Source organism: Schistocerca nitens, chromosome 6, assembly GCF_023898315.1.
Source record: "Schistocerca nitens isolate TAMUIC-IGC-003100 chromosome 6, iqSchNite1.1, whole genome shotgun sequence".
NCBI lineage: Eukaryota > Metazoa > Arthropoda > Insecta > Orthoptera > Acrididae > Schistocerca > Schistocerca nitens.
The window spans coordinates 52,843,519-52,869,538 of record NC_064619.1 but is presented as its reverse complement, the minus strand read 5'-3'; the positions used below and the strand labels follow the sequence as shown (position 1 = coordinate 52,869,538).

The 26,020-nt window shown below is 40.4% G+C and overlaps 2 protein-coding genes across 5 annotated transcripts in view; one reads left to right on the top strand and one right to left on the bottom strand.

Annotated features, from left to right (window-relative positions):
* The window catches only part of LOC126263627 (F-box only protein 33), a 119,846-nt gene extending 111,284 nt beyond the window's left edge, over window positions 1–8,562 (bottom strand). Inside the window, exon 1 of one of the 4 annotated variants that reach the window (XM_049960715.1) lies at window positions 8,078–8,562. In XM_049960715.1, the coding sequence (XP_049816672.1) occupies window positions 8,078–8,484 (407 nt within the window). In that variant the 5' untranslated portion in view covers window positions 8,485–8,562. The remainder of the gene's footprint in view (window positions 1–8,077) is intronic. The other 3 variants (XM_049960717.1, XM_049960718.1, XM_049960716.1) reach the window with 3 other exon arrangements.
* Window positions 8,551–26,020, top strand: part of LOC126263629 (membrane protein FAM174B-like) — a 41,694-nt gene continuing 24,224 nt past the window's right edge. Inside the window, exons 1-2 of the mRNA XM_049960719.1 lie at window positions 8,551–9,419; window positions 23,761–23,931. Coding sequence (XP_049816676.1) covers window positions 9,016–9,419; window positions 23,761–23,899 — 543 coding nt within the window. The 5' untranslated portion in view covers window positions 8,551–9,015 and the 3' untranslated portion in view covers window positions 23,900–23,931. The remainder of the gene's footprint in view (window positions 9,420–23,760; window positions 23,932–26,020) is intronic.

Genomic DNA, 26,020 nt, shown 5'->3' with positions numbered 1-26,020 from the left:
TGAACAGCTGCATCAATACTACCTTGTGATGGGAAGCTAAGGACTACAGCAGAGGTGAACCCATCCCAGTCAGCGTAACTGAGAACCCATCTGGATGGACACCCAGGGGAGTAACAATGAGGGAGGGACAGTACCACACAGGTCATTGTGGACCCTCTAGTGGACAAAAGGTAGAAACCAGTGTGGCAAAAGAAGTGATCAGTGGCTGAATAAGTTTCATACACCACAATGAAGTGTGTGAGGGCACCAGAGCTCAAGATACATTACAAATGGTAAGACCACTTAAGAACGGGTATCAGGAAGTCAATGCCCCTTGTGGCCCATTTCACTTGTACGCAACAATAATTTGGTAAGTTGGATGATTAGGAAATTGTTGGATGGTGACACCTAACTGTGAGAGAGTTTCTACCATCTGAACTGAAGGGGGAAGATGTCTGCTTTGGCAAGGAGACTGTCTAAGGAACTAGTCCAGAAAGTGTCAGCGGCCAATCTTACTCTATGATGATTGGACAGGGCCCAATAAACGCGAAAGCTGAAAATGCCGCCGAGGCATAAACCTGGTAACCATTGTTCAAACAGGATGAGACCAGGGCATGGTAAATACTGAGGAGGGTAGCGCAATCAGCATACAAAGAGGTGTGAGCAAAGAAGCACATAGCTTTCGGATGCAGCCAGTCTTAAGTTGATGAATATGGGTCAACCACATCAACTTTTTATCAAATAACAGTCCCAAAAGTAGGGACTCTGTAATGGTGTCAAAGCTCTGGACATCCAAGTACAGTTTCAGATCAGGATGGACTGTGGTACAATGATAAAAATGTACGAGTTGCATTTTCACAGAGGAGAACTGGAAGTCATGGGAAAACGTGACAGGAAAAACCCTGCACATGGTGCCTTGGAGCTGGAATTTTGCCAACGCTACAGACTGGGAGCTGCAGTAAATGTGAAACTTCAACATACAGCAGGAGTGGTACGACAAAGCTCACTAGCCCACTGATAGCGATGAGAAAGATTAATACTCACAGCTTGGAACACTGCAAAACACAGTTCTCTTGCAACCCTTGGGAGCTGATTGGTGTACTACTGGGATAAAAACTGATAGTAAGCCTTGAAAATCCCAATCATAGAGGGTAAGTAAAATGTGATGGCACCAAGTGATGTCGCGTGACTTATGTCATGAAAGACTGCAATGAGGTGCTGGCATTTAGGAAAAGCCGAGTCCAACCTAATCAGATGGGTGGTTGTGAAACATCCTTCTCATAAACTGCACTGATAGGGGGACGAAACACCCCATGATTCAAGAACCCAACATAAAAAATACTTTCTTCCAAATACATTTGAAGGTCCAGAATAGATGGATCTTTAAGTACTAGTCAGATGTTGGATCATATTATGAATCAAATGAGGGCCTGGGGATGTATCGTGTGACATGTCTAGAGCAGGGATCCCCAAAGTGGTCGATATCGACCCCTTGGGGTCGATATCGGTTTCCTAGGGGTAGACATAAACGAAAACTGATTTTGGGGGTTGACGAGCTACCTAAGTACCTAGGTATTTTGTATCAATAGGAAAAAACTAAAGATAGGCCCCTTATTCATAATAGTCTGCTAACTTAAAGCATTGCTGATTATCACTCTGTCTTCTTCTATTGACCTAAGTCAGAATGAAACATAACACTCTGTAGCAGCTGTTTTAAGTTAGCGGACCATTATGAATAAGGGGGTTGATCTTAAAAGTAGGTAATTTGGCCAAGGGGGTCTGAGGTAACAGTTCATTTTGGAAAAGGGGTCACTTGTCCAAAAGAGTTTGGGGATCCCTGGTCTAGAGCCTGATTCAGTTTCCAATCACTAAAAGCTTTATTTTATGATTTGCCACAACAGAGAAGTGGGGGGGAGGGGGAGTGGCTATAGAGATGCCCACAGCTTGACTTTTACACATTCAAAAAAGGTAGCTGGATTAGAAGAGAATGCCAACACTGTCACAAAGTGGGACAGAGGGCATTCAGTGTGAACACACACATCATGAAGAATGAAATGGAACAGTTTTTCATCTTTGGCAGTCAAAGACTATGGAGATTGGTCCACACTTGACATGAAGTGGTATACCTTTTCCAAGCAAGAGATGTAGCACCCCCAGCATTTCTTCTTATACCATTTAATTAGATAGTACGCCATAGCATAAAGCCACTTAAAAGTGAAGACAATGGTCTGCACAGGATGTCACTTGAGATGTTGCAGGGGCCTTACACTATCCTGAAGAACTGTTGCAAAGTCTTTGACTCACCATGGCACCAACCAGCAGCAGAGGGGGGACCTGCAGAAAGGGGAATAGCAGTTACAGTGGCATGCATGATCATGTCCCAGACATCTCCCACAATCTTGTCACTGCATTCTGACAGAGCGGCCTGAGACAGCAGCAGAAGTATACAAATACCAGTTGGCTCTTTGTAGAGCCCAACACGGTACTTGGTCCATCAGTAAGTAACAAGAAAGTGTCAGCACTACTGGAAAGTGGCCACTGTCACACAGATGGCCATGTAGCGACCACTGTAGTGTCAAATCCATGGGATTGGGGGAAGAGATCGCAAGGCCAACAGCCCCAAATGTGCTATGGGGAGTGCTGAAGTGGGTAGGAGCACTGTCACTGAGGAGAAGTGGCATTTCCCCACAGATGGTGGTGGTGTACATTTAAGTCCACAAGCAGTGGGAAAGAGGGGGAGAGTAGTTGAATTACTGTGTTCATCTCAAGAGAGTGCCCTGTCAGGAGGTAAATAAAAGTTACAAATGGTGATCATTGCTGACATTCGCACTTCCACTGCTATTACTTGCAATGTTTAATGGAGGGGAATTCAGTCAATGAAAACATCTGCACAAATCAATGTACAGACCTCTCCAGATGCTCTCTGTGGCAATGTTGTTCCAACAGAATGCACAATGCACATTAATCTCAGAGAGTTGGGGAATGGTCATCACTGAAGTTTGTTTCTCGGAAAGAAATTAGTTTAGTTTTAGCAAGTGCCAGTAGTATCCATTGCAGTTCCATGGAATCATCATGTTGAGGGTGTCCTCATTAGGTGTGAAGTGGTCAGTTTGTCTGCAAACTCATTTAAACCAAGTTCATTAGAAAGACCACATTCTAAAACAATTAAAAAACTAGGTATGGTTTTGAAGTGTAAGCACATAAGGCCCTAAAACTGACAACACGATGAAAGTGCACTAAAATATGGCCATATTCAACTGATATTAAAATTATATTGGACAGCTTTTATTATCTACAATTGTGTACTACTCTTTGGTAATATCAAAACTCCCGATGACTAGGAAATGAGATTGTCAAAGCAACTGCTAGTAAGCAGTCTTTTTTGAGTTTTTAAACATCTCTAAAGCATTTAACTCTGCAAAATTCTTTTTATGAAAAATGAAATAGAATGAAGAATCCAATAAAAAGGATAGTTTTTATCCTTTTTGTTGCTCTAATAATCTGAGCTTCTAATGGCATTAAATTTTCTTTCATCATCAAAGAAGAAACTGAAATGAAGTGTTACAAGAACAGAGGTTTAAATATGGGCACACTCTAGTGGAACTATACTCTAGTTAAACTACAGAAAACAATTTTTTGGCTATTGAAAAAAATAACACTTTAGACCAGCAGAGTCTCTGGCCAAAATTAGTGACAGTAGTGAAAGAGATCAGCATCGAACCTTCAGTCAGGACAATATGCTGTGTGCATTTATGTGAAGGACTGGTTGATTGGAATTATCTGTGAGACTTCTGCTGAGCAGGAGGATGCTTTAATAAGCTTTGTTCTCCAACATGACCCAGTTGGCTACCAAGAAGTGAAAGGTGCTGCATTCCAGAACAGCACACTATTGCAGTTGTTCCAGCACCATCAGTGATTTCGCTTGGATAGCAGTAAAGTTTTGCTCATGACATTCAACAGCAAATTAATGAAAGCTGTAAGAAGTTCAAGTAACTTTAAGTAAACATAATCTCGGTATCCTAAGAAAGATTCCTTCCAGCTTTGGCCTCTGCCAAAGAAATGGGTCATCAGGATGGAGATCCTGTGTAAAGAAACCCGTATCACACTTGGTTAAACTGTGGTAAGAAAAACCACCCACAGCTGCTTTTGCACAGCTATCAGCCATGGGCCCTATGGCCAAGTAACGCTGGTTTTCTCACTTTAAAAGAAAACAGCAATGTTTAAGCCACCATGGACCACAGCTACACACTTGTATATAATTTTGCTATCAGTACACTGATGTTCCAAAAATCTGCAGAATTTGCAAACAAAATGTGCTGTACTTCAAATTGGAATAAGACTAGTACATCAATGGCATTGCACAATAAAGACATACTCAGATTCCTGTATAGTGAGAAGCCGGGGTCAAGTCAGATTTCTATGAACTTCACAAAAATTTATACAGTGGTTTAAAATATGAGCACAGTTTATATAAGTGTTTCATCTGTTATGCAACAATTTTACTACCATGATGTGCAGTACAATGGTAATGCACAGTTAGATTCTGAGATTTATAACTAGTCATATTTTGTATTATGCAGAAAAGACTTCTTTCTACTTTTTCTGACTATTTCACTTCCTAGGCCTCAGGACTTTTGATATTACCTTCCCCAGAGTGTTACTAAACAACTGTAGAACATAATAAATGATGTCAGAATACCGACAGAACACAGGTGTATTTTGTATGTTCCTCCACCTTTACGTGTTTTTTTGAACCTTATATGTCCGCATTGCGAAACCAAATTATTTTTTTATGTGGATTAGAAAACAATCTTCCTAATGAATATAGTTTAAAAGAGTTTGCAAGAAACTCATTTTCATAGAAGTTGGGCAAAAACACACATTTTTGGCATTTTTACAAAAATCGTCAACTACGCCCTCAATCTGCAAACTACTGGAAAACAGTAGTAGGATGGAATTTTATACAGGGTGTACATAAAGTCCAGGAACGATTTCAATTATTTATTGCACAAGAGCCAAACATTGTACAGATATCATTCACATGTCATTTAGAAGAGAAACCTTGAAAGTTATTTTATGTATAATGCCACAGCGTAGTTTCGTAATTTGCCAACAGTCAGCGCTAGTCGCAAACATGGTGAGTTCAAGTGGGGAGCGAACTTTCTGTGTGTTGGAGTTCAGATGTTCAGAACCAAGTACGATAAGAAGCCTCCAAACAAGGAAGACCATTTACCACTGGCTCAACAAATTCGTTACTACGGGTTGCTTGTGCCCAGCAAAGAGAAGTGGACTTCCCAGTGAGAGTGAAGCGAATGTGGAGTGCATACGAGAGACATTCATAAGGAGTCCAAAGAATCTGTGCGTCTTGCTTCCCGTGAAGTCGAAATGGCTCCAATGACAGTGTGGTAAGTCCTGCGACAAAAGCTGTCTATGAAACCATTCAAATTGGAGCTAGTGCAGCAGCTCAATGACGACAACAAAGACAAGTGTTTTGAGTTTTGTTTGCAGTTGCAGCAATTAATGAGGATGGGAATGGCATTGTTGACTGCTTAATTCTTAGCGACGAAGCCACTTTTCACACTAATGGGAAAGTGAACAGGTATAACTGTCAAAAATGGGGTACAAAACATCCACACGAATGCATTAAATTTGAGTGTGATTCCCCGAAGGTGAATGTTTTTTGTGCCTTGTCATGCTGAAAACTGTACGGGCCATTCTTCTCCCGCCAAGAGTGCTGACACTGGATATTCCTACTTTGACATGTTGCAGCAATGGCTGATGCCTCAAATACATTCAGACTTTCCATTCATCTTTCAGCAGGGTGGGGCTTCACCCCATTTTCATTGTGAAGTTCGTAGGCACCTGAACACAGAGCTGCTGCATTGATGGATTGGCCGTGCTACACAAGGGGACAGCTGTTTCATGAAATGGCCTCCTCGATCACTAGATCTCACTCCGTGTGACTTCTGTGGGAACACATTAAAGATCTGCACCGCCTCTAGCTCGTGATGTAGCAGAGCTCCGGAAGAGAGTACAGGAAGGGACTGCCACAGTCGACGATGCCATGCTGGGATGGGTACGGCAAGAATTCAATTACCATATTGATGTCTGCTGGGTCACTCATGGTTTGTATATTGAATGTTGTGTGTTCCCAGACTTTATGTACACCCTGTATTTGAAGACCTAGTATTGGTAAGCTATTATTTGCAAAGTTGCAATTTTATCTCACAATTACTTCCAGAGATACCCAACCAGTTGCAAATAACTATGGTACACTGACCAAGATTTCGACACCTCTAAGGATGTCTTCATCAGAATGAAATTTTGAGAAACTGTAAAACTACACTGCGAAAAAGCAAACTGCTCACAAAATTCTGTTTTATTATTTTGCTTAAGAGAGCACAAAAAATTCTACAAGGTGGCCTAGTTTGTTTCTTACAAGAAAATATTGCTGGAGATATATCCCAAAGTTGCTGAAAACTCAGGAGCACACTGTTGAAAGCAGCACTACGGGGTCAGTGACTAAATCTCTGCAAGTATGAACATGTGTCGTGAAACTTTACTAATGTGCAAATGTGCACACAAAATTCTATCAAAATCCACAATGGTCATGCGGGAACCCCTAGCCCATACAGCACTAATTATTAAATTGATTAATAATAAATAATTAATATTTATGTGGTCCAGTTATTAATATGAAATACATTTTGTGATGATGCCACTATGGGTTTATTATAGGACATATTACAGAACAGGTCTGAAGATGGTCAATGCTGACAGACCAAAAGTTTTGTGACCATTGACAGAAATAAAGGAAATTTATTCTCACTGAAAAATTTGACAGCTATGGCATATGTGGGCATGCGGTGCAATGAATGAAATCTTATGTCAGTAAACAGAAAGCAATATGTGACAAAAAATCTGGATTTAGATCTGAAAACAGGGTTAATATGTATGGTACGGTGCGCCTCAAGGATATGTAATTTACTTGGCCTCTTTTGTTCAACCCATTTCTAAATAATATTGAAGTCAATGAGATAGATTGAAAAAATGCTGCATGCTGCTGATATGACACTGGATGTAGAAAAAGACTTTGAACACTGGAAAGAAGTCAACAAATAACAGTAAGGTGGCTCACACCGAATAATTTATTATACATCAAAGAATGTTCACATTGTTCACAAATAGAGAAAAGGAAGATCACATAGACATATTCATAAATGAAATAAGTCTGGCGTTACTACTATAGAATTTTTGATAATTCAGTTGACAACAAGCTTGAATGGAGACAATACATAATGCCTGATGCAAACTAAGCAATGTGATATTTATTATGAAACAGCTTTCATGATATGCTAACAAACGTATGAATAGTGTACTGTGCTCTAGTTGAACCATACTTAGAGCATGGAATTGCTGTTTGTGGGATACTCCAGCAGCAATAATACAAAAAGAATGTTTTGCAAAGAGGGCCATTGGGACCATCTTGAATAAAAGACAAATTGGCTCACACATATTTGTCTTCCATACCACTAAAAAAAAAACGATTTTATAGTGTAGAGGCGTACATGTGTAAACAAAGAGGATTATTATTATTACTTGTATAAATGAACTGTAATCACTTTAATGTATTATAGTATGTAAATATCTAAGACCCAAATATTGAGAGAAAAAAATGTATGCAACATTGCAATCATTATTACCAATTTGATGTTTCGTATTGTAGGATATAGGCTAAATATCTTTAAGATATTCCGTTAAGTTTAAATCTCTTTTATTACAAGTCACTCTGTAGAAGCAATTGAATAGTAAATAACTCTTGTTACGTAATTGTTATTAAATTTCTTAACAAACCCTTCGTATATTAACATCTGCATACTGTTTCGACAAGATTTTCCATGTGCAAGGCTACAATTTCTTGACTTTTCGCTAACATAACATGGAACTAAGTGACATATGTTACGACATCGATGACATGTAGCTGTCAATATATTTGCATGAACAATCCACGAATAATTCCATTATCGATAAGGAAAGCAGCACTCGACATTCCATACGAAATGTTAAATATTCTACCAAACAGATGCCATACACTTACCTTTCGATAAAAGTTATTCTATCACCAGCAAATCTGCCAGGAACTTCAATCCTGCAATGACTTGGCTGTAAGGAAAGACGTCGAAGAGATTCATTCTTACGAAGTGTTTGTATTATTCTTGCAGCCTCCTGTACACAAATCAAATCCATTGCGTCAAAGCTGATTGTAGCATTACGCAATTTCGTTGCAAAATGTTTAAGCTGGTACCGAGTTCGTAACACACTATCTTCATCTTTAGTTTTAAGCCTAAAATGGACTGTAGGCCAGAAGCTGGAATGAAACAGTGTACCTCGCCATTGCTTACACGTCGACGAAGCTCTAATTCTCTCTTTTTGAGACAAATAAGTGAAAACTTCTAACAAAATGACACTTGGCAGATGGTTCCAACTACCTTCCTCCATTGCCATCAATGACACCCTATCTGTTACAATCGAGGAGCAAAGATATGACGCAAATAACACAGCTGGTCCTCTTTCTATGTAAACTCAACATGTCGGCTGTCCCACCAGAGAAGTAAAATGTAGTGCATAATCAAGGAGTTTCGTAAATCGTGAATAAAACTTTCAAGAACTTATAAACAACGAAGTCATTTCCGTGTGATTTTTTTGAGTGATTTGTTTCCCGAAAAGATAGCAAGTCATTTAATAATTCTGTTTCGTTATGTACTGTCAAATATGCCAAGGTCTATTTTGAGTTTGCATTGAACTAAAATACTTTCAGGACAAGGAAAAAAATTGGACAGAAATAGTTTGGAGGCTTTTCTGTTTACTTTACTTATTAAGGGAATTGTAGCACCTGTGTTGATTACCAAGTGTCAAAATTGCGAAACGTATTTGTGTGGACTGGTAGTGCAAACGAATGACGTATGCTCTTGGCGTGGTAGAACGGCAGGAACTTGTATTTCAATAGCTATTAATTATCATAAATGTTGCCTAACCATGCTAGGAAACTCAATACGTATAACAGCCCATATAACAGTATCGTGCGTGCTATTGTGTAGTTTACTTTTATGTAGTGCAAAGACAGATATTGGAAATGCACAAGAATCATTCAGCAGACTTTCCCGTTCTGAACCAGCAACAGACGTCAAATTGCATGAAGAAAAACAGAAGTCATCTGTATCTGTCAGACCACCAGCACAAGACAAGAAAAATAAAGATGTCACTCCGCCTACGAACGTTTCACATGCCAACAACGTGACAGTAACTGAACAATCTGCTGGTGAACAGCCTGGTGGCAGGCCACAACGTAACTTGAATTCCGGAGCTCTGTTACGAGGGTTTTCAGTTTTTGTTGGTCTCAGCGCCATTGTCGTGATATATATTGTAATAAGGGCGATAAGGTAAGCAATATTTTATGTTATAAGGAATAAAAACGTTGCTGTACTCTACCAGATTTTACAATCTGCAAGCTAAATTCAAAGTCTGCTTTATCGTACCTTTACAGTTTTCTCCCGGCATTAATCTCACTGATTTACCATGACTGATGATCTAGAGAAAGTTGTGGTGGGCTGTGTCCATTATTTTCGTGTAATACCGGTCGACAGCTTCTACGTATATTTTTAGTGATGCCGCTTTGCCAAAACATTGCATAATTTAAAAAAAGGGGGCGGTTTTGTCACACAACAACTAGTTTATTACTGTATTACTCACTTGAACTATGGGTAATTCATTTTACAAAAAACATGCATAATACAGATGTAACGAAGTAATGTAAGCTATGAGTAGTGTAATGGATGAATTACAGACATGTTTCAAATAATATGAAGCCCAATATAACTGTGAAGCTAGGCCAACAGAATATACTACAAACGCCAAATACAAAATTCTTAGGAATTTGGTTAGATGAGCATCTAAAATGGGACAAGCATATAGATGTGCTCAATAAAAAGTTAAGTAAATGTTGCTATGTATTTAGAATGCTCAAAAATTGCTGCAATGATCAAACAGTATTGTGTACATATTATGCATTTATGCATAGTCTTTTGCGATATGGTGTCATATTTGGGGCAATTCAAGTCAGGCAAAACGCTCCTTTATTATTCAAAAACGAGCGGTAAGAGTCATAAAATGAGCTGCACCTAGAGATCCATGTAGGGAAATTTTCAAGGAATATAAAATCATGACTCTTCCATCCATTTACATCTATGAAAGTATATGCTTTCTGAAGTCTCACCCCCAGTTTTCTTCTTTAAACAGGGAGTTCCATGACTATACAACAAGACAGAGTAATGAATTTCACAGAGAAGTGCATAAGAAAGCCCAATACAACAAGAGTGCAATATACCACCCAAAAATTCTCTATAGTGCTCTTCCCTTAAAAATAAAAATGATTCAGCAGCTGAGCAGTTTTAAAAGTGAACTCAAAAGAATGTTAATCAGTAATAGTTTTTACAGTGTTAGTGAATATATGAATTCTTCAGAAAGATAGCGTGCCTTCACACAAATTTATATCATGTAAGCTATAATTGTTTTGCCCATATATTTAATTCAGATTGTTCACTGATAGTTTTTACATAATATGTTGTCATTCATATTTTTTCTGTATGTAACATATGACAAATCCCATATCATTGTACATGATAAAACGGGTGCTCAATAAACTAAACTAAACTAAAGTACACTATTTGGCACAGTGGAGGCTATTGTCATTGATAACCCTGTGACCTGTTGAGCAAGAGGTATATTCTCTTATTGTGACCCACATACTAGTATACACAATTGCTAATCATTACAAAAGTGTGTATGTATAACAGCATATTTATAACACTGTTTTTAAAATTCAGTGGAAGTACAGTTCTGATGTCAATACAATACTCCACAGATTTTCTCTAGTTTGTCAATTTCTGTTCTTATTCATTCACAGTTACTCATTGTGCTATTAATTAGATATATATGTTCCATGTATCAGACCTCGTAATGTAAATCCATCCTTATCATTTTTATAAGTGAGCCATTCTCCTTGTTCTGGGGGGGGGGGGACTGAACTATAACTCAATTTATAGGCTGGATGTATATATGCGATTTGTATGTGTTTCTGTAGTACATGCTGGCCTTGTACAGATTACTTAATAATAGAATTGTTGAAATTTAATAAATATAATAAAATAGAGATAAACTAGAAGTGACTCCTCTAGGAGCAGAAGCTGGAAATACAGAAGTGTCCAATTCCACCCGTCTGCTTTAACCCATGACGTCACAAATATGGCGGAAACGACCATACACTAAGACTCCAATATGGCGCCTATGACGTAATCACGTAAACATGACACCATTGACACGAAAGTACATTGAAAAACCACCTTACACACTTTCCACAAAAAAACTTAATGAAACTAACGGGACAAGCGTGGGAAATTGGCGGTTTTTGGGTGGGGACAAAGTAAATATAAACAAATTTACACACACACCACCATACCAAACCACACAAAACGACGAAAAAAACCGTCAACACAAAACCGCAAATTCCACTAAACATAATATCCTCTGGAATCGGACACTTCTCTTGACCTATATAGCTCAATGGCAGCTCCCGACCCCACAAATTGGAATCGAATTCTTCCCTTGACCTATATAGCCGAACAGCAACTCCCGATACCGGAAAAGCCACTACCACACATTGGAATCGAACACTTCCCTTGACCTGTTATCCTTCTGACATCTCCACATACAGCCGTCCCTGGTCCGAGACGCCAGAACTTTAAGTAAGCATCATTTCTTCGCGACATACTAAACACTTGATGACTTCATCTAAAAATCCGAATAGTTGAAGAAATTTTACTAGAGACAACGCACTTTCCCCCATCATCGCCGACAACCGAAAACTGTTGACCTTGTCAGTCATATTCATACATACCAAAGACACGAAAAAAGGAATTTACCAAAACTCACACACGACGAACAGAAAAAAGCTACAATAACGTCGAAATAACAAAACTAAAATCAACTCGCTGAAAAATGTTCCGCTGAAAGCACAGTCCCGATACCACACACGTGCAATGCTATCACACAAATGAACCCCATACGCCACGTAACACGCTACCCATAAACACACCACCAGAGAGAACCACCGACCGCAACAATACGCCACCTATAAACACGCCACACATGCAAAGTAAACCATAAACATCACCTAACACACCACCAGAGAGCACCACTGATCACATCAAAACTACACGTACGAACACGCCACTCGCACAAACTACATTCCGCGCCATCATGACGTTACACACAACAACAGCCTTACGTCATGGGTCAAAGCCGACAGGTGGGATCGGACGCTTCAGTCGACCACAGAAGCTGATGAAGAGGACACAACTCTATTTTACGTTAGTAACCAAGCAAGGCCGCAGGCTCTGAGTGATGTGATTCTGCTGCTTAATGGGGCCAACAATTTGTGTGTAGGTCATTCCATATCAAATCACCCAATAAAAAATAAATTTTACACCCACCTCCTTAGATTTTCATGAAATTTGGCTCAAATGGTTCTAATACCATCCTGACAACACCTGAAATTATTTTTTGCTGTAATTAATAAATTTTTAAAGTTTTTATGTTTTGCGTTTTCCAAACCTTCGGAAATGGTAAATTTAATTTGTATTCAAAACTTTAAAATTGCTTATCTGAAAAACTCTTTGAGATAACACCATGAATTTTTGCAGCAAGTTTATTTATTATACATATTTGAAGATAAAAATGATACTATTAAAATATATTAATATTTTCTATGAAAAAAATATGGGTTTATATATATATATATATATATATATATATATATATATATATATATATAAAAACAAAGATGATGTGACTTACCGAACGAAAGCGCTGGCAGGTCGATAGACACACAAACACACACAAACATACACACAAAATTCTAGCTTTCGCAACAAACGGTTGCTTCGTCAGGAAAGAGGGAAGGAGAGGGAAAGATGAAAGGAAGTGGGTTTTAAGGGAGAGGGTAAGGAGTCATTCCAATCCCGGGATTTCATGAAGGATGGATCTCATTTCAGGGCAGGATTTGAGGAAGTCGTATCCCTGCTGGAGAGCCACATTCAGAATCTGATCCAGTCCCGGAAAGTATCCTGTCACAAGTGGGGCACTTTTGTGGTTCTTCTGTGGAAGGTTCCGGGTTTGAGGAGATGAGGAAGTGGCTCTGGTTATTTGCTTCTGTACCAGGTCGGGAGGGTAGTTACGGGATGCGAAAGCTGTTTTCAGGTTGTTGGTGTAATGGTTCAAGGATTCCGGACTGGAGCAGATTCGTTTGCCACGAAGACCTAGGCTGTAGGGAAGATCATGAAATCCTCCCCACTCCACCTAGAGTGTCTTTCCGCCGTCCACCTAACCTTCGTAACCTCTTAGTTCATCCCTATGAAATCCCCAAACCACCTTCCCTACCCTCTGGCTCCTACCCTTGTAACCGCCCCCGGTGTAAAACCTGTCCCATGCACCCTCCCACCACCACCTACTCCAGTCCTGTAACCCGGAAGGTGTACACGATCAAAGGCAGAGCCACGTGTGTAAGCACCCACGTGATTTACCAACTGACCTGCCTACACTGTGAAGCCTTCTATGTGGGAATGACCAGCAACAAACTGTCCATTCGCATGAATGGACACAGGCAGACAGTGTTTGTTGGTAATGAGGATCACCCTGTGGCTAAACATGCCTTGGTGCACGGCCAGCACATCTTGGCACAGTGTTACACCGTCCGGGTTATCTGGATACTTCCCACTAACACCAACCTGTCAGAACTCCGGAGGTGGGAACTTGCCCTTCAGCATATCCTCTCTTCTCGCTATCCGCCAGGCCTCAATCTCCGCTAATCTCCAATTTCTATTTGCCGCCGCTCGTACCTCACCTGTCTTTCAACATCACCTTTGCCTCTGTACTTCCGCCAATTAATATTGAAAACTCTTTGCCTTTACAAATGTCTGCTTGTGTCTGTGTATGCGGATGGATATGTGTGTGTGTGCGCGAGTGTATACCCGTCCTTTTTTCCCCCTAAGGTAAGTCTTTCCGCTCCCGGGATTGGAATGACTCCTTACCCTCTCCCTTAAAACCCACTTCCTTTCATCTTTCCCTCTCCTTCCCTCTTTCCTGACGAAGCAACCGTTTGTTGCGAAAGCTAGAATTTTGTGTGTATGTTTGTGTTTGTTTGTGTGTCTATCGACCTGCCAGCGCTTTTGTTTGGTAAGTCTCATCACTTTCTTTCTTTTTATATATATATATATATATATATATATATATATATATAGACACACACACTCCTGGAAATTGAAATAAGAACACCGTGAATGCATTGTCCCAGGAAGGGGAAACTTTATTGACACATTCCTGGGGTCAGATACATCACATGATCACACTGACAGAACCACAGGCACATAGACACAGGCAACAGAGCACGCACAATGTCGGCACTAGTACAGTGTATATCCACCTTTCGCAGCAATGCAGGCTGCTATTCTCCCATGGAGACGATCGTAGAGATGCTGGATGTAGTCCTGTGGAACGGCTTGCCATGCCATTTCCACCTGGCGCCTCAGTTGGACCAGCGTTCGTGCTGGACGTGCAGACTGCGTGAGACGACGCTTCATCCAGTCCCAAACATGCTCAATGGGGGACAGATCCGGAGATCTTGCTGGCCAGGGTAGTTGACTTACACCTTCTAGAGCACGTTGGGTGGCACGGGATACATGTGGACGTGCATTGTCCTGTTGGAACAGCAAGTTCCCTTGCCGGTCTAGGAATGGTAGAACGATGGGTTCGATGACGGTTTGGATGTACCGTGCACTATTCAGTGTCCCCTCGACGATCACCAGTGGTGTACGGCCAGTGTAGGAGATCGCTCCCCACACCATGATGCCGGGTGTTGGCCCTGTGTGCCTCGGTCGTATGCAGTCCTGATTGTGGCGCTCACCTGCACGGCGCCAAACACGCATACGACCATCATTCGCACCAAGGCAGAAGCGACTCTCGTCGCTGAAGACGACACGTCTCCATTCGTCCCTCCATTCACGCCTGTCGCGACACCACTGGAGGCGGGCTGCACGATGTTGGGGCGTGAGCGGAAGACGGCCTAACGGTGTGCGGGACCGTAGCCCAGCTTCATGGAGACGGTTGCGAATGGTCCTCGCCGATACCCCAGGAGCAACAGTGTCCCTAATTTGCTGGGAAGTGGCGGTGCGGTCCCCTACGGCACTGCGTAGGATCATCCGGTCTTGGCGTGCATCCGTGCGTCGCTGCGGTCCGGTCCCAGGTCGACGGGCACGTGCACCTTCTGCCGACCACTGGCGACAACATCGATGTACTGTGGAGACCTCACGCCCCACATGTTGAGCAATTCGGCCGTACGTCCACCCGGCCTCCCGCATGCCCACTATATGCCCTCGCTCAAAGTCCGTCAACTGCACATACGGTTCACGTCCACGCTGTCGCGGCATGCTACCAGTGTTAAAGACTGCGATGGAGCTCCGTATGCCACGGCAAACTGGCTGACACTGACGGCGGCGGTGCACAAATGCTGCGCAGCTAGCACCATTCGACGGCCAACACCGCGGTTCCTGGTGTGTCCGCTGTGCCGTGCGTGTGATCATTGCTTGTATAGCCCTCTCGCAGTGTCTGGAGCAAGTATGGTGGGTCTGACACACCGGTGTCAATGTGTTCTTTTTTCCATTTTCCATTTCCAGGAATATATATATATATATATATATATATATATATACGGATGTTTTGTTTTATAAGAATTGCAATATCTAGAGTCTCAGACCTGATAGAATGCTCAAAATTTGTTTTAATTTACTCTTAAACATATAGGCTACTTGATAAAACAAAAATAATGATGGCTTTTTAACATGTTTATTAATTATAGTGGATTACATTAGAATTATGTACAAAGATAGTGTATTTACGACACTTATGTATAACCCAACTGATTGCTTGAAACATTGAATTTTTTGAGTAATTTTGTCTTTTTAATAAACATTAATGCTGATTCAAACTGTTTTTTCCACTTCATCCAAGAGCTTTCAGTTCTTTTGATACAGTCTTTTTTGAAGTAATACATTCTTCCAGTGCCGCTTGATTGAGGTGCGTCTACTACACAGACTGTGTGCTCCAAAGGCACTATGCAAGAATCTTCTCTTTCAGGCCAATAAAATGATGCAGCTGGTCTTGAAGGGTGTAGAAATAGAATTTCTGCATCTTCTTCATCATTTAATATTGTTTTTACCAGTCCAAAGTACCAGTTACCATCATAATTTGCAGCCACATAGCTATTTATGGATGGTTCAACACGAACCCAAGCAGAAGAAGAATGGAAAGAAAAGACTAAGGAGGGTTTTACACTATCTGTAGTCCTTCTAATTTCAAGGTAGTTTGTTGGAAGTGGTTTGAAGTTATGAAAACTTCTTGTTCCAGGAATGGCTTGGGTTGCTGAAAAACGTTTTTCTAGTTTTAACCGTAGCAAATCAGCTTCTTTTTTGTCAATAAAGTGAAAATGAATGTCTTCAATATTTTTTTCACAAAACTTGTACACATCGATTGCTGTCATTATTTGTTCTTCGTCTGAAAGCTGTAGACTGGCTTTCCTTAAAATTCTTTTAATAGTTCCTCCTAGGCCATCACAAGTTGACTTCCCATGACTTGTAGCAAAAAAAGTGTGTTGGGCCTTCAAATTAAAGTCTCTCAAGTGTTCAGTCAAATTTTTAAAACCGTTTCTATTTCTGTACTGCCCAGCACTACCATCTGTAAAGTAGTGAACTGAGCCAATGTCGGTATGATGTAATGACAGCCACTTTGTAATTTCTTTTTGTACGAAGTTAACAAAACCAGTGTCATGTTCTTGGTCATCACTAATAAAACAGTGGTTGGAAACAAAAACATTGTTTTCCTCATTTCTTAGAAAAACTCCAACTGGGTGTAGAGTACAACCACCTCTATTCCAGTGGTAACTTTGGATCTCATTTTTTATAACAAAGGAATAATTTTCACTGAAATCCATCATAATTATTGCTGTTTTGGGTGGTGGGTCTTCTTTCAATCTCTTAAAGACTGCTGATCGGGATTTTGCTATAAACGAGTGCGAGGTGAGCTTTTCCAATGACCTAACCAATAAAGAAATGTAGTCTTCAACTCTGATAGACTGTTTGCTCATTTCTACCCTGTCTGTGTTAACCCACTGACTGATTACAATTTCTTCTTCTAAATCATAATCTTCACTTAGTTTTTCAGTTAAGTACTCAGTTAGTGCAGTATTTGCAGAACAGCTGTCGCAATGATGTAGCATGCAGTTTTGGTTTTCCGTGTTGCACACAAGCATTTTAATTAGGTCTTTATAAGATTCTTCGATTTTCACAGCATCCAGTAATAGTTTAACATTCTGGTGGATACTGCATACACATACAGTGTGTGTACCTGCAGCACCAGCAAGGATACACCATTTAGGTCTCAAGAAACAAAATTTTGAAAATCCTACTTCTACCTCGGGATTCTCCCATTTGAAAGAATAATAGAGTTCTCTCAAGTTACACAAAATTAGTCTTTTTTGCATGTACACATTTTTTTGAACACTTACTTTGTCTTTTGTTCCAGGTAGCACTTTGGAACTTTCATCCTTTTCATAAAAAAAAAAAAAAAGCTCCGTCTGTAGGCCACAAGTGGCCCTTCCGGGACCGTCCGGCCGCCGTGTCATCTTCCGAGGAGGATGCGGATAAGGAGGGGCGTGTGGTCAGCACACCGCACTCCCGACCGTTAGGACGGTATTCTTTGACCGAAGCCGCTACTAATCGGTCGAGTAGCTCCTCAATTGGCATCACGAGGCTGAGTGCACCCCGAAAAATGGCAACAGCACGTGGCGGCGGGATGGTGACCCATCCAAGCGCCGGCCACGCCCGACAGCGCTTAACTTCGGTGATCTCACGGGAACCGGTGTAGCCACTGCGGCAAGGCCGTTGCCCATCCTTTTCATAAAAATCTGTTAAAAGTCGTACTGTATTTTCAGAAAGAGTTTTGCCTTTTTTTGGACCAGGAGTTTCCAAAATACCCTTTTCAGATTTTACCTTTCTAGCTTGTCGCACCGTGTACTCACATTAAATTCTTTCATCACTTTACTTCGACTCCAAGAATCTGGAGCCAAGGTCAGAATCTGGATTTTTCTAGACCTCCCAACAGATGAAATCTTCTTTCATGAGAGAAGTCATTACATCAAAATCCTTTGCTTTCTCAACCTTTGCAGCCTTTTCAATACTGCTAACCTTCCTTTTAAAATAAGACCCTTTACTTTGTTCTGACATGCCATGAAGCTTTATCGGTGTTAAACCTAAATTATCAAGAGCAATATTTGTTTGTACGAGGGATTCATTTCTGGATTCCAATGATTCTAATTCAACCATGACTTCATCATCTGTTTCACTTTCATTGACTTCAACTCTTAATTTTTCCTCACAAAAGTTACGGCATGTTGAGCAAAGCTTTTGTCCAGGTTTTATGCTAATATTTTTTGTCAGTAATTGTTTAGAAAGATCCAAGCCTACACTTCTCAACGATTTTTTGATGGGCTTTTTGTGTTTTTTTTAGTGGGTCTACACATGTTGTTTGATACTTTTCAAAAACATTTAAAAAGTAGTAGTTGTGGTGTGAACATATATTCTTAAATTCACACAGATTAATTCCAGATCGTAAGTGGATCAAATCTTTTTCTTCCTCACTCAATTCAGATACCGGTTGTAACTTTTTTGAAGGTGTGTAGGTTGTTTGGAAACAGTCAGATTTTTTAAATAACCCTATGCTACAGGTTTGAATATCTGACATACTGATTTCACTTTTGGTCTGATTACTGTTCTGGTTACTTTTATAGGATATTGGAGAAGAATCTCTGTAAACTAAGTAACAGTACTTCCTGAATGTTCGAATAAACTTAATAAAACACTATCCTACCACTATTTAACACTGTAATAATTTTTTTCTTCAAAACACAGGAGTAACAAAACAAAATCCAAGCGTACATTGTTACTCCAAGAAGACAAATACTTATTTTCGGTGTCTAAGTCACTTGGTACTTTTTATTTTTAAAATATAATTAATATTATTTTAAAAATTAGATAACTATTAAACAGGTTAAAAAGCCAACATAATTTTTATTTCATCTAATAGCCTATACAATTAAGAGTATTTTAAAATAAATTTGAGCTTTCTATCAGGTCTGAGACTCTAGATATTGCAGTTTTTGTAAAACTAAACACCCGTTGGCTTTTTTAAAATTTTTTTTTTCATTTGGAAGATTTTAATATATCTTTATGGTAATTTTTTTTAACATTTAGATATAATACACAAACTTATTCCAAAATTTCATACTGATATCTTGAGTATTCTTTAATATACAATTTTTTTTAGTTGTGAGGACACGTTTAAGTTAAGATTTCCGACTGCTGAAACAATGCCAAATCTAAAAACTTCAAAAAATTAATTAAAAAAGACTATAAGAGATAGAGCAAAAAAATTTTACAAGTGCTTTCAGGATGATAAAAGAAGTAATTGTACCAAGTTTCATCAAAATCTGACATGGTTGGTTTCAAGGCCTGGGTGACTTACCCGTGTGATACATCTACATCTGTACTGTGAAAAAGCACAGGCTACTTCCCATTAGGATTTTTTCCCATTCATTTCATATATGGAGTGCAGGAAGAATGATCGCTCACACTTGTCTGTGTAAGTTGTAACTGATCAAATCTTGCCCTCATGGTCCCTACAGAAATTATATATAGGGTTTGTAGTTTAATTCATAAAGTCATCATGCAAAGCTGGTTCTTAAAACTTTGTAACTAGGCTTAGTGTCCATTCATGTTCTTCGCTATCTCTATGACTGACTCCTATGTGTCAGATATGTGAGTTTTTGTACTGCCCTTCTTTGTAAACATTACATATCCCTTGTTGATCCTGTATGGTGTGGCTCCCACATACATTTGATACACTTGAGCAATGTGCTAGGGTGGGTTGCAGGGCTGTTTTGTAAGCAATATCCTTTGCAGACTGATTGCATTTTGCTAATATTTTACCCCCCCCCCCCCCCCCCCCTTCTTCCATGAACCACGGACCTTGCCGTTGGTGGGGAGGCTGGGAGGCTTATGTGCCTCAGGGATACAGATGGCCGTACTGTAGGTGCAACCACAATGGAGGGGTATCTGTTGAGAGGCCAGACAAATGTGTGGTCCTGAAGAGGGGCAGTAGCGTTTTCAGTATTTGCAGGGGCAACAGTATGGATGATTGACTGATCTGGCTTTGTAACACTAACCAAAACGGCCTTGCTGTGCTGGTACTGCGAACGGCTGAAAGCAAGGGGAAACTACAGCCGTAATTTTTCCCAAGGGCATGCAGCTTTACTGTATCGTTAAATGATGATGGCGTCCTCTTGGGTAAAACATTCCGGAGGTAAAATAGTCCCCATTCGGATCTCCAGGCAGGAACTACTCAAGAGGACATCGTTATCAGGAGAAAGAAAACTGGCATTCTACGGATCAGAGTGTGGAATGTCAGATCCCTTAATCGGGCAGGTAGGTTAGAAAATTTAAAAAGGGAAATGGATAGGTTAAAGTTAGATATAGTGGGAATTAGTGTAGTTTGGTGGCAGGAGGAACAAGACTTTTGGTCAGTTGAATACAGGGTTATAAATACAAAATCAAATAGGGGTAATGCAGGAGTAGGTTTAATAATGAATAAAAAACTAGGAGTGTGGGTAAGCTACTACAAACAGCATAGTGAACGCATTATTGTGGCCAAGATAGACACGAAGCCCACACCTACTACAGTAGTACAAGTTTATATGACAACTAGCTCTGCAGGTGATGAAAAAATTGATGAAATGTATGATGAGATAAAAGAAATTATTCAGATAGTGAAGGGAGACGAAAATTTAATAGTCATGGGTGCATGGAATTCGATAATAGGATAAGGGAGAGAAGAAAACGTAGTAGGTGAATATGGATTAGGGATAAGAAATGAATGAGGAAGCCATCTGAGTAAGCCAACTTAATCATAGCTAACACTTGGTTCAAGAATCATAAAAGAAGATTGTATACATGGAAGAATCCTGGATATACTAGAAGGTATCAGATAGATTATATAATGGCAAGACAAAGATTTAGGAACCAGGTTTTAAATTGTAAGACATTTCCAGGGACAGATGTGGACTCTGACCACAATCTATTGGTTATGAACTATAGATTAAAACTGAAGAAACTGCAAAAAGGTGGGAATTTAAGGAGATGGGACCTGGATAAACTGACTAAACCAGAGGTTGTACAGCATTTCAGTGAGAGCATAAGGGAACAATTGACAGGAATGAGGGAAAGAAATACAGTAGAAGAAGAATGGGTAGCTCTGAGGGATGAAGTAGTGAAGGCAGCAGAGGATCAAGTAGGTAAAAAGATGAGGGCTAGTAGAAATAATTGAGTAATCGAAGAAATATTGAATTTAATTGATGAAGGGAGAAAATATAAAAATACAGTAAATGAAGCAGGCAAAAAGGAATACAAACGTCTCAAAAATGAGATTGACAGGAAATGCAAAATGGCTAAGCAGGGATGGCTAGAGGAAAAATGTAAGGATGTAGAGGCTTATCTCACTAGGGGTAAGATAGATACTGCCTACAGGAAAATTAAATAGACCTTTGGAGATAAGAGAACCACTTGTATGAATATCAAGAGCTCAGATAGAAACCCAGTTCTAAGCAAAGAAGGGAAAGCAGAAAGGTGGGAGGAGTATATAGAGGGTCTATACAAGGGCGATGTACTTGAGGACAATATTATGGAAATGGAAGAGGATGTAGATGAAGATGAAATGGGAGATATGATACTGCGTGAAGAGTTTGACAGAGCACTGAAAGACCTGAGTTGAAACAAGGCCCCATGAGTAGACAACATTCCATTAGAACTACTGACGGTCTTGGGAGAGCCAGTCCTGACAAAACTCTACCATCTGGTGAGCAAGATGTATGAGACAGGCGAAATACCCTCAGACTTCAAGAAGAATATAATAAGTCCAATCCCAAAGAAAGCATGTGTTGACAGATGTGTAAATTACCGTACTATCAGTTCAATAAGTCACCTCTGCAAAATACTAACGCGAATTCTTTACAGACGAATGGAAAAACTGGTAGAAGCCGACCTCAGGGAAGATCAGTTTGTATTCCGTAGAAATATTGGAACACGTGAGGCAATACTGACATTACATCTTATCTTAGAAGAAAGATTAAGGAGAGGCAAACCTGCATTTCTAGCATTTGTAGACTTAGAGAAAGCTTTTGACAATGATGACTGGAATACTCTCTTTCAAATTCGAAAGGTGGCAGGGGTAAAACACAGGGAGCGAAAGGCTATTTACAATTTGTACAGAAACCAGATGGCAGTTACAAGAGTCGAGGGACATGAAAGGGAAGCAGCGGTTGGGAAGGGAGTGAGACAGGGTTGTAGCCTCTCCCCGATGTTATTCAATCTGTATATTGAGCAAGCAGTAAAGAAAACAAAAGAAAAATTCAGAGTAGGTATTAAAAACCATGGAGAAGAAATTAAAACTTTGAGGTTCGCCGATGCCATTGTAATTCTGTCAGAGACAGCAAAGGACTTGGAAGAGCAATTGAACGGAATGGACAGTGTCTTGAAAGGAGGGTGTAAGATTAACATCAACAAAAGCAAAATGAGGATAACGGAATGTAGTCGAATTAAGTTGGGTAATGCTGAGGTAATTAGATTAGGAAATGAGACACTTAAAGTAGTAAAGGAGTTTCGCTATTTGGGGAGCAAAATAACTGATGATGGTCGAAGTAGAGAGGATATAAAATGTAGATTGGCAGTGGCAAGGAAAGCGTTTCTGAAGAAGACAAATTTGTTAACATCGAGTATTATTGAAATGTCAGGAAGTCGTTTCTGAAAGTATTTGTATGGAGTGTAGCCATGTATGGAAGTGAAACATGGACGATAAATAGTTTGGACAAGAAGAGAATAGAAGCTTTCGAAATGTGGTGCTTCAGAAGAATGCTGAAGATTAGATGGGTAGATCACATAACTAATGAGGAGGTATTGAATAGAAATGGGGAGGAGTCTGTGGCACAACTTGACAAGAAGAAGGGACCGATTGGTAGGACATGTTCTGAGACATTGAGGGATCACCAATTTAGTATTGGAGGGCAGCGTGGAGGGTAAAAATCGTAGAGGGAGACCAAGAGATGAATACACTAAGCATATTCAGAAGGATGTAGGTTGCAGTAAGTACTGGGAGACGAAGCAGCTTGCATAGGATAGAGTAGCATGGAGAGCTGCTGCAAACCAGTCTCAGGACTGAAGACCACAACAATAATATTTTACCAGTCATATATCCAGTGAATAAATTATTACTTTTGTAAATCAATTGATGTGTTGCAGAGCCATAAAGATAGTGTGAACCTGTTACATGGTATATGTACATAACTAGCTATATATTATTAGGTTACTTACTTAGTTGCAAATCGTATCACTGGCTTTGTATCCTTTACAGCATTTATGATCAGTTGGTTTCTTCTAATTAATTGACAGTAATGGATTGTGACTCTTTCTGATATTAGTTTCTGAGAACTGCTGATGATGGTAGTTACTTTAATCTGATATGTCTTTGATTTCTGCCACTTTATTTACATTTCATTGTTGTTGTCAACAGTATGAGAAGAAAGAAAACTACAGTCAGAAAATATGGGATTCTGACAAACAGAGAAGATGTGGAAATGACCCCTCTAGGAGCAGATGATGATGAAGAGGACACAACTCTATTTGATGTTAGTAACCAAACGAGGCCATAATGATACACATGAGTTGTGACGGGTTTTCTCAGGTAATTATAATGTGGTTTCATAAGATATGGACTAGATATGTAAAGGGAAACATCAGATTCCACACATCTGCTTTAACCTGTGACATGTGTTGGGTGAAATCATTGTGGCGCATTGCTCTTGAGTTGGGTTGAGCTTGTGGATGGCATGTTGCAGTATTTGGTGGTGTGTTCTTTTGGTAGTTGTTCATGTTTGAAGTTGTTCGTGTTGTATGAGGTATCCGATTATTTGACTTCGTGCAATTGTTCTGTGAAGTTGTTGGAAGAAAGTGCTGTGTTGCCAGTGAGTTACTTTGACTTGTTGTTTCAGAGATTTTTACAACTTGTTTGTGTTAGGTATGATGAGTGTCTCACAGTTCCCTTCCCCCCTCCCCCTTCCCAAAAAGTATTTCTTCTGAGGGTCCCTGGTTGCAAGCAGCACACAATCGGAGATGCTGGCAATCGTGGGGATTTTCTCGCATTGAGCCAATCATCTTCACAGTTAGCGACTACCAAACATAAATAGAATGAGGCTAACAATTTAAAAGACCCTCCCAAATTCACCATAGTTCCTCCTGCTTTCACGTACTGAAGACGTACAGACCTTTGCTATGGTAAACCGTTTATTATTCAGGAAGGTGTTGATGCAATTGCTGGCCCTGTGAAATCCTGCTCTCATTTATGAAACTACAATTTGCTTTTGGAGACTACTTCTGGTTCTCAAGCACAGCTAGTTGCAGCTTCGCTCCTCCACAGCTGTCCTGTTTGTGTCGAGGCCCATTAAATGCTGAATTCTTTCTGTGATGTTATTTACAGTAAGCTGCTCGATGGTTTGATTGAGGCAGAAATCCAAGCATTCCTCTCTGATCAGGCTGTCATTGCAGTCCACTGGATGGTGAAAAAGTTAGATGCATCCTTACTGTGCACATGCACTCTTTCTTTCACTTTTGGTAGAGTGGTACTTCCATCAAAGGTCAAAGCTAGCTATGAATTTATCACAGTCCGAGTATACATTCCGAACCCGATGTGCTGCTGCCAGTGTCATCGTTTCAACCAAACTTGAATGTCTTGTCGGCACCTGGCCAAATATGTAACGTGTGGTAGGGATGCTAATGATGGCAATTGTCTGCCTTCCTCTCCCCGCTCTTATCAACTGCAATGGCGACCATACTGCCTCCTCCCAAGATTGTCCCATGCATAAAAATGAGCAGGCTGTCAAGATGATCTGGGTGAAGGTAAAAGTGCCTTACCTGGTTACTCGCAACTTGTTGGTTAGTCAAAAACCCTGCATTCTACCATCTGGCACTTACAGTACTGATCTTGATACATGTCACTCCACGAATGAAATGGCCACACAAACATGCAACCTCAAATTCAGCACTGTTGTTATGAAATCGCCCGGTGTCATGGTAGCATCCCTGTATCCTCCTCCAGCGGTGCAGTAAGCCACCAAACTTCTGCCTCACAGGGTGAAGTCCCTGCTACACAAACAGCAAGCCGGAAAGGACAGAAGGAATGCTCCCATGAAGACTCTCTATGTTCCTCCAGCCGACAAACACCCGAGTCTTCTTATGCCAACCGGAAAGGCTCCAAGAAGTCAAACAAAGGCAAATGGTCTTTTTTGCTGGCTCGAAGATCCTCTTAGAAGGTGATGCCACTTAATACCCTCGCCCGGCTGACCTCTGTGTCGCCTGCGCACATCTCAAACAGTTTTTCTGCTCTGGGCACCACAGATCGATAGAGCGAAGATCTTTTGGAGCAGGATCCTCCAGCCTCTGTGCCCTGTAGTAGTGAGTCTTCGAAGGCTGGCACTCCGCAGCTGCCGAGGTAACAACCCCTTCATTTTCTCCTTCCTCCCCTTTCCTCATTATGACTCTCCCCCAATGGAACGTTCACAATCTTCAATCCATCAAAGAGGACTTACAGCTGCTCGTAGAATTGCAACATCCAATTGTTCTCTGCCTCCAGGAAACAAAATTGCATCCTCATGACTGCTTTCAGCTCTCACATTTCTTCTCAGTCCGTTTTGACCTTCCCCGAGGAAGGCATTCCATCTCTTGATGGGGTCATGCTGCTCATCAGGGCTGATAATAGTCAAACCATCTCACTGAAT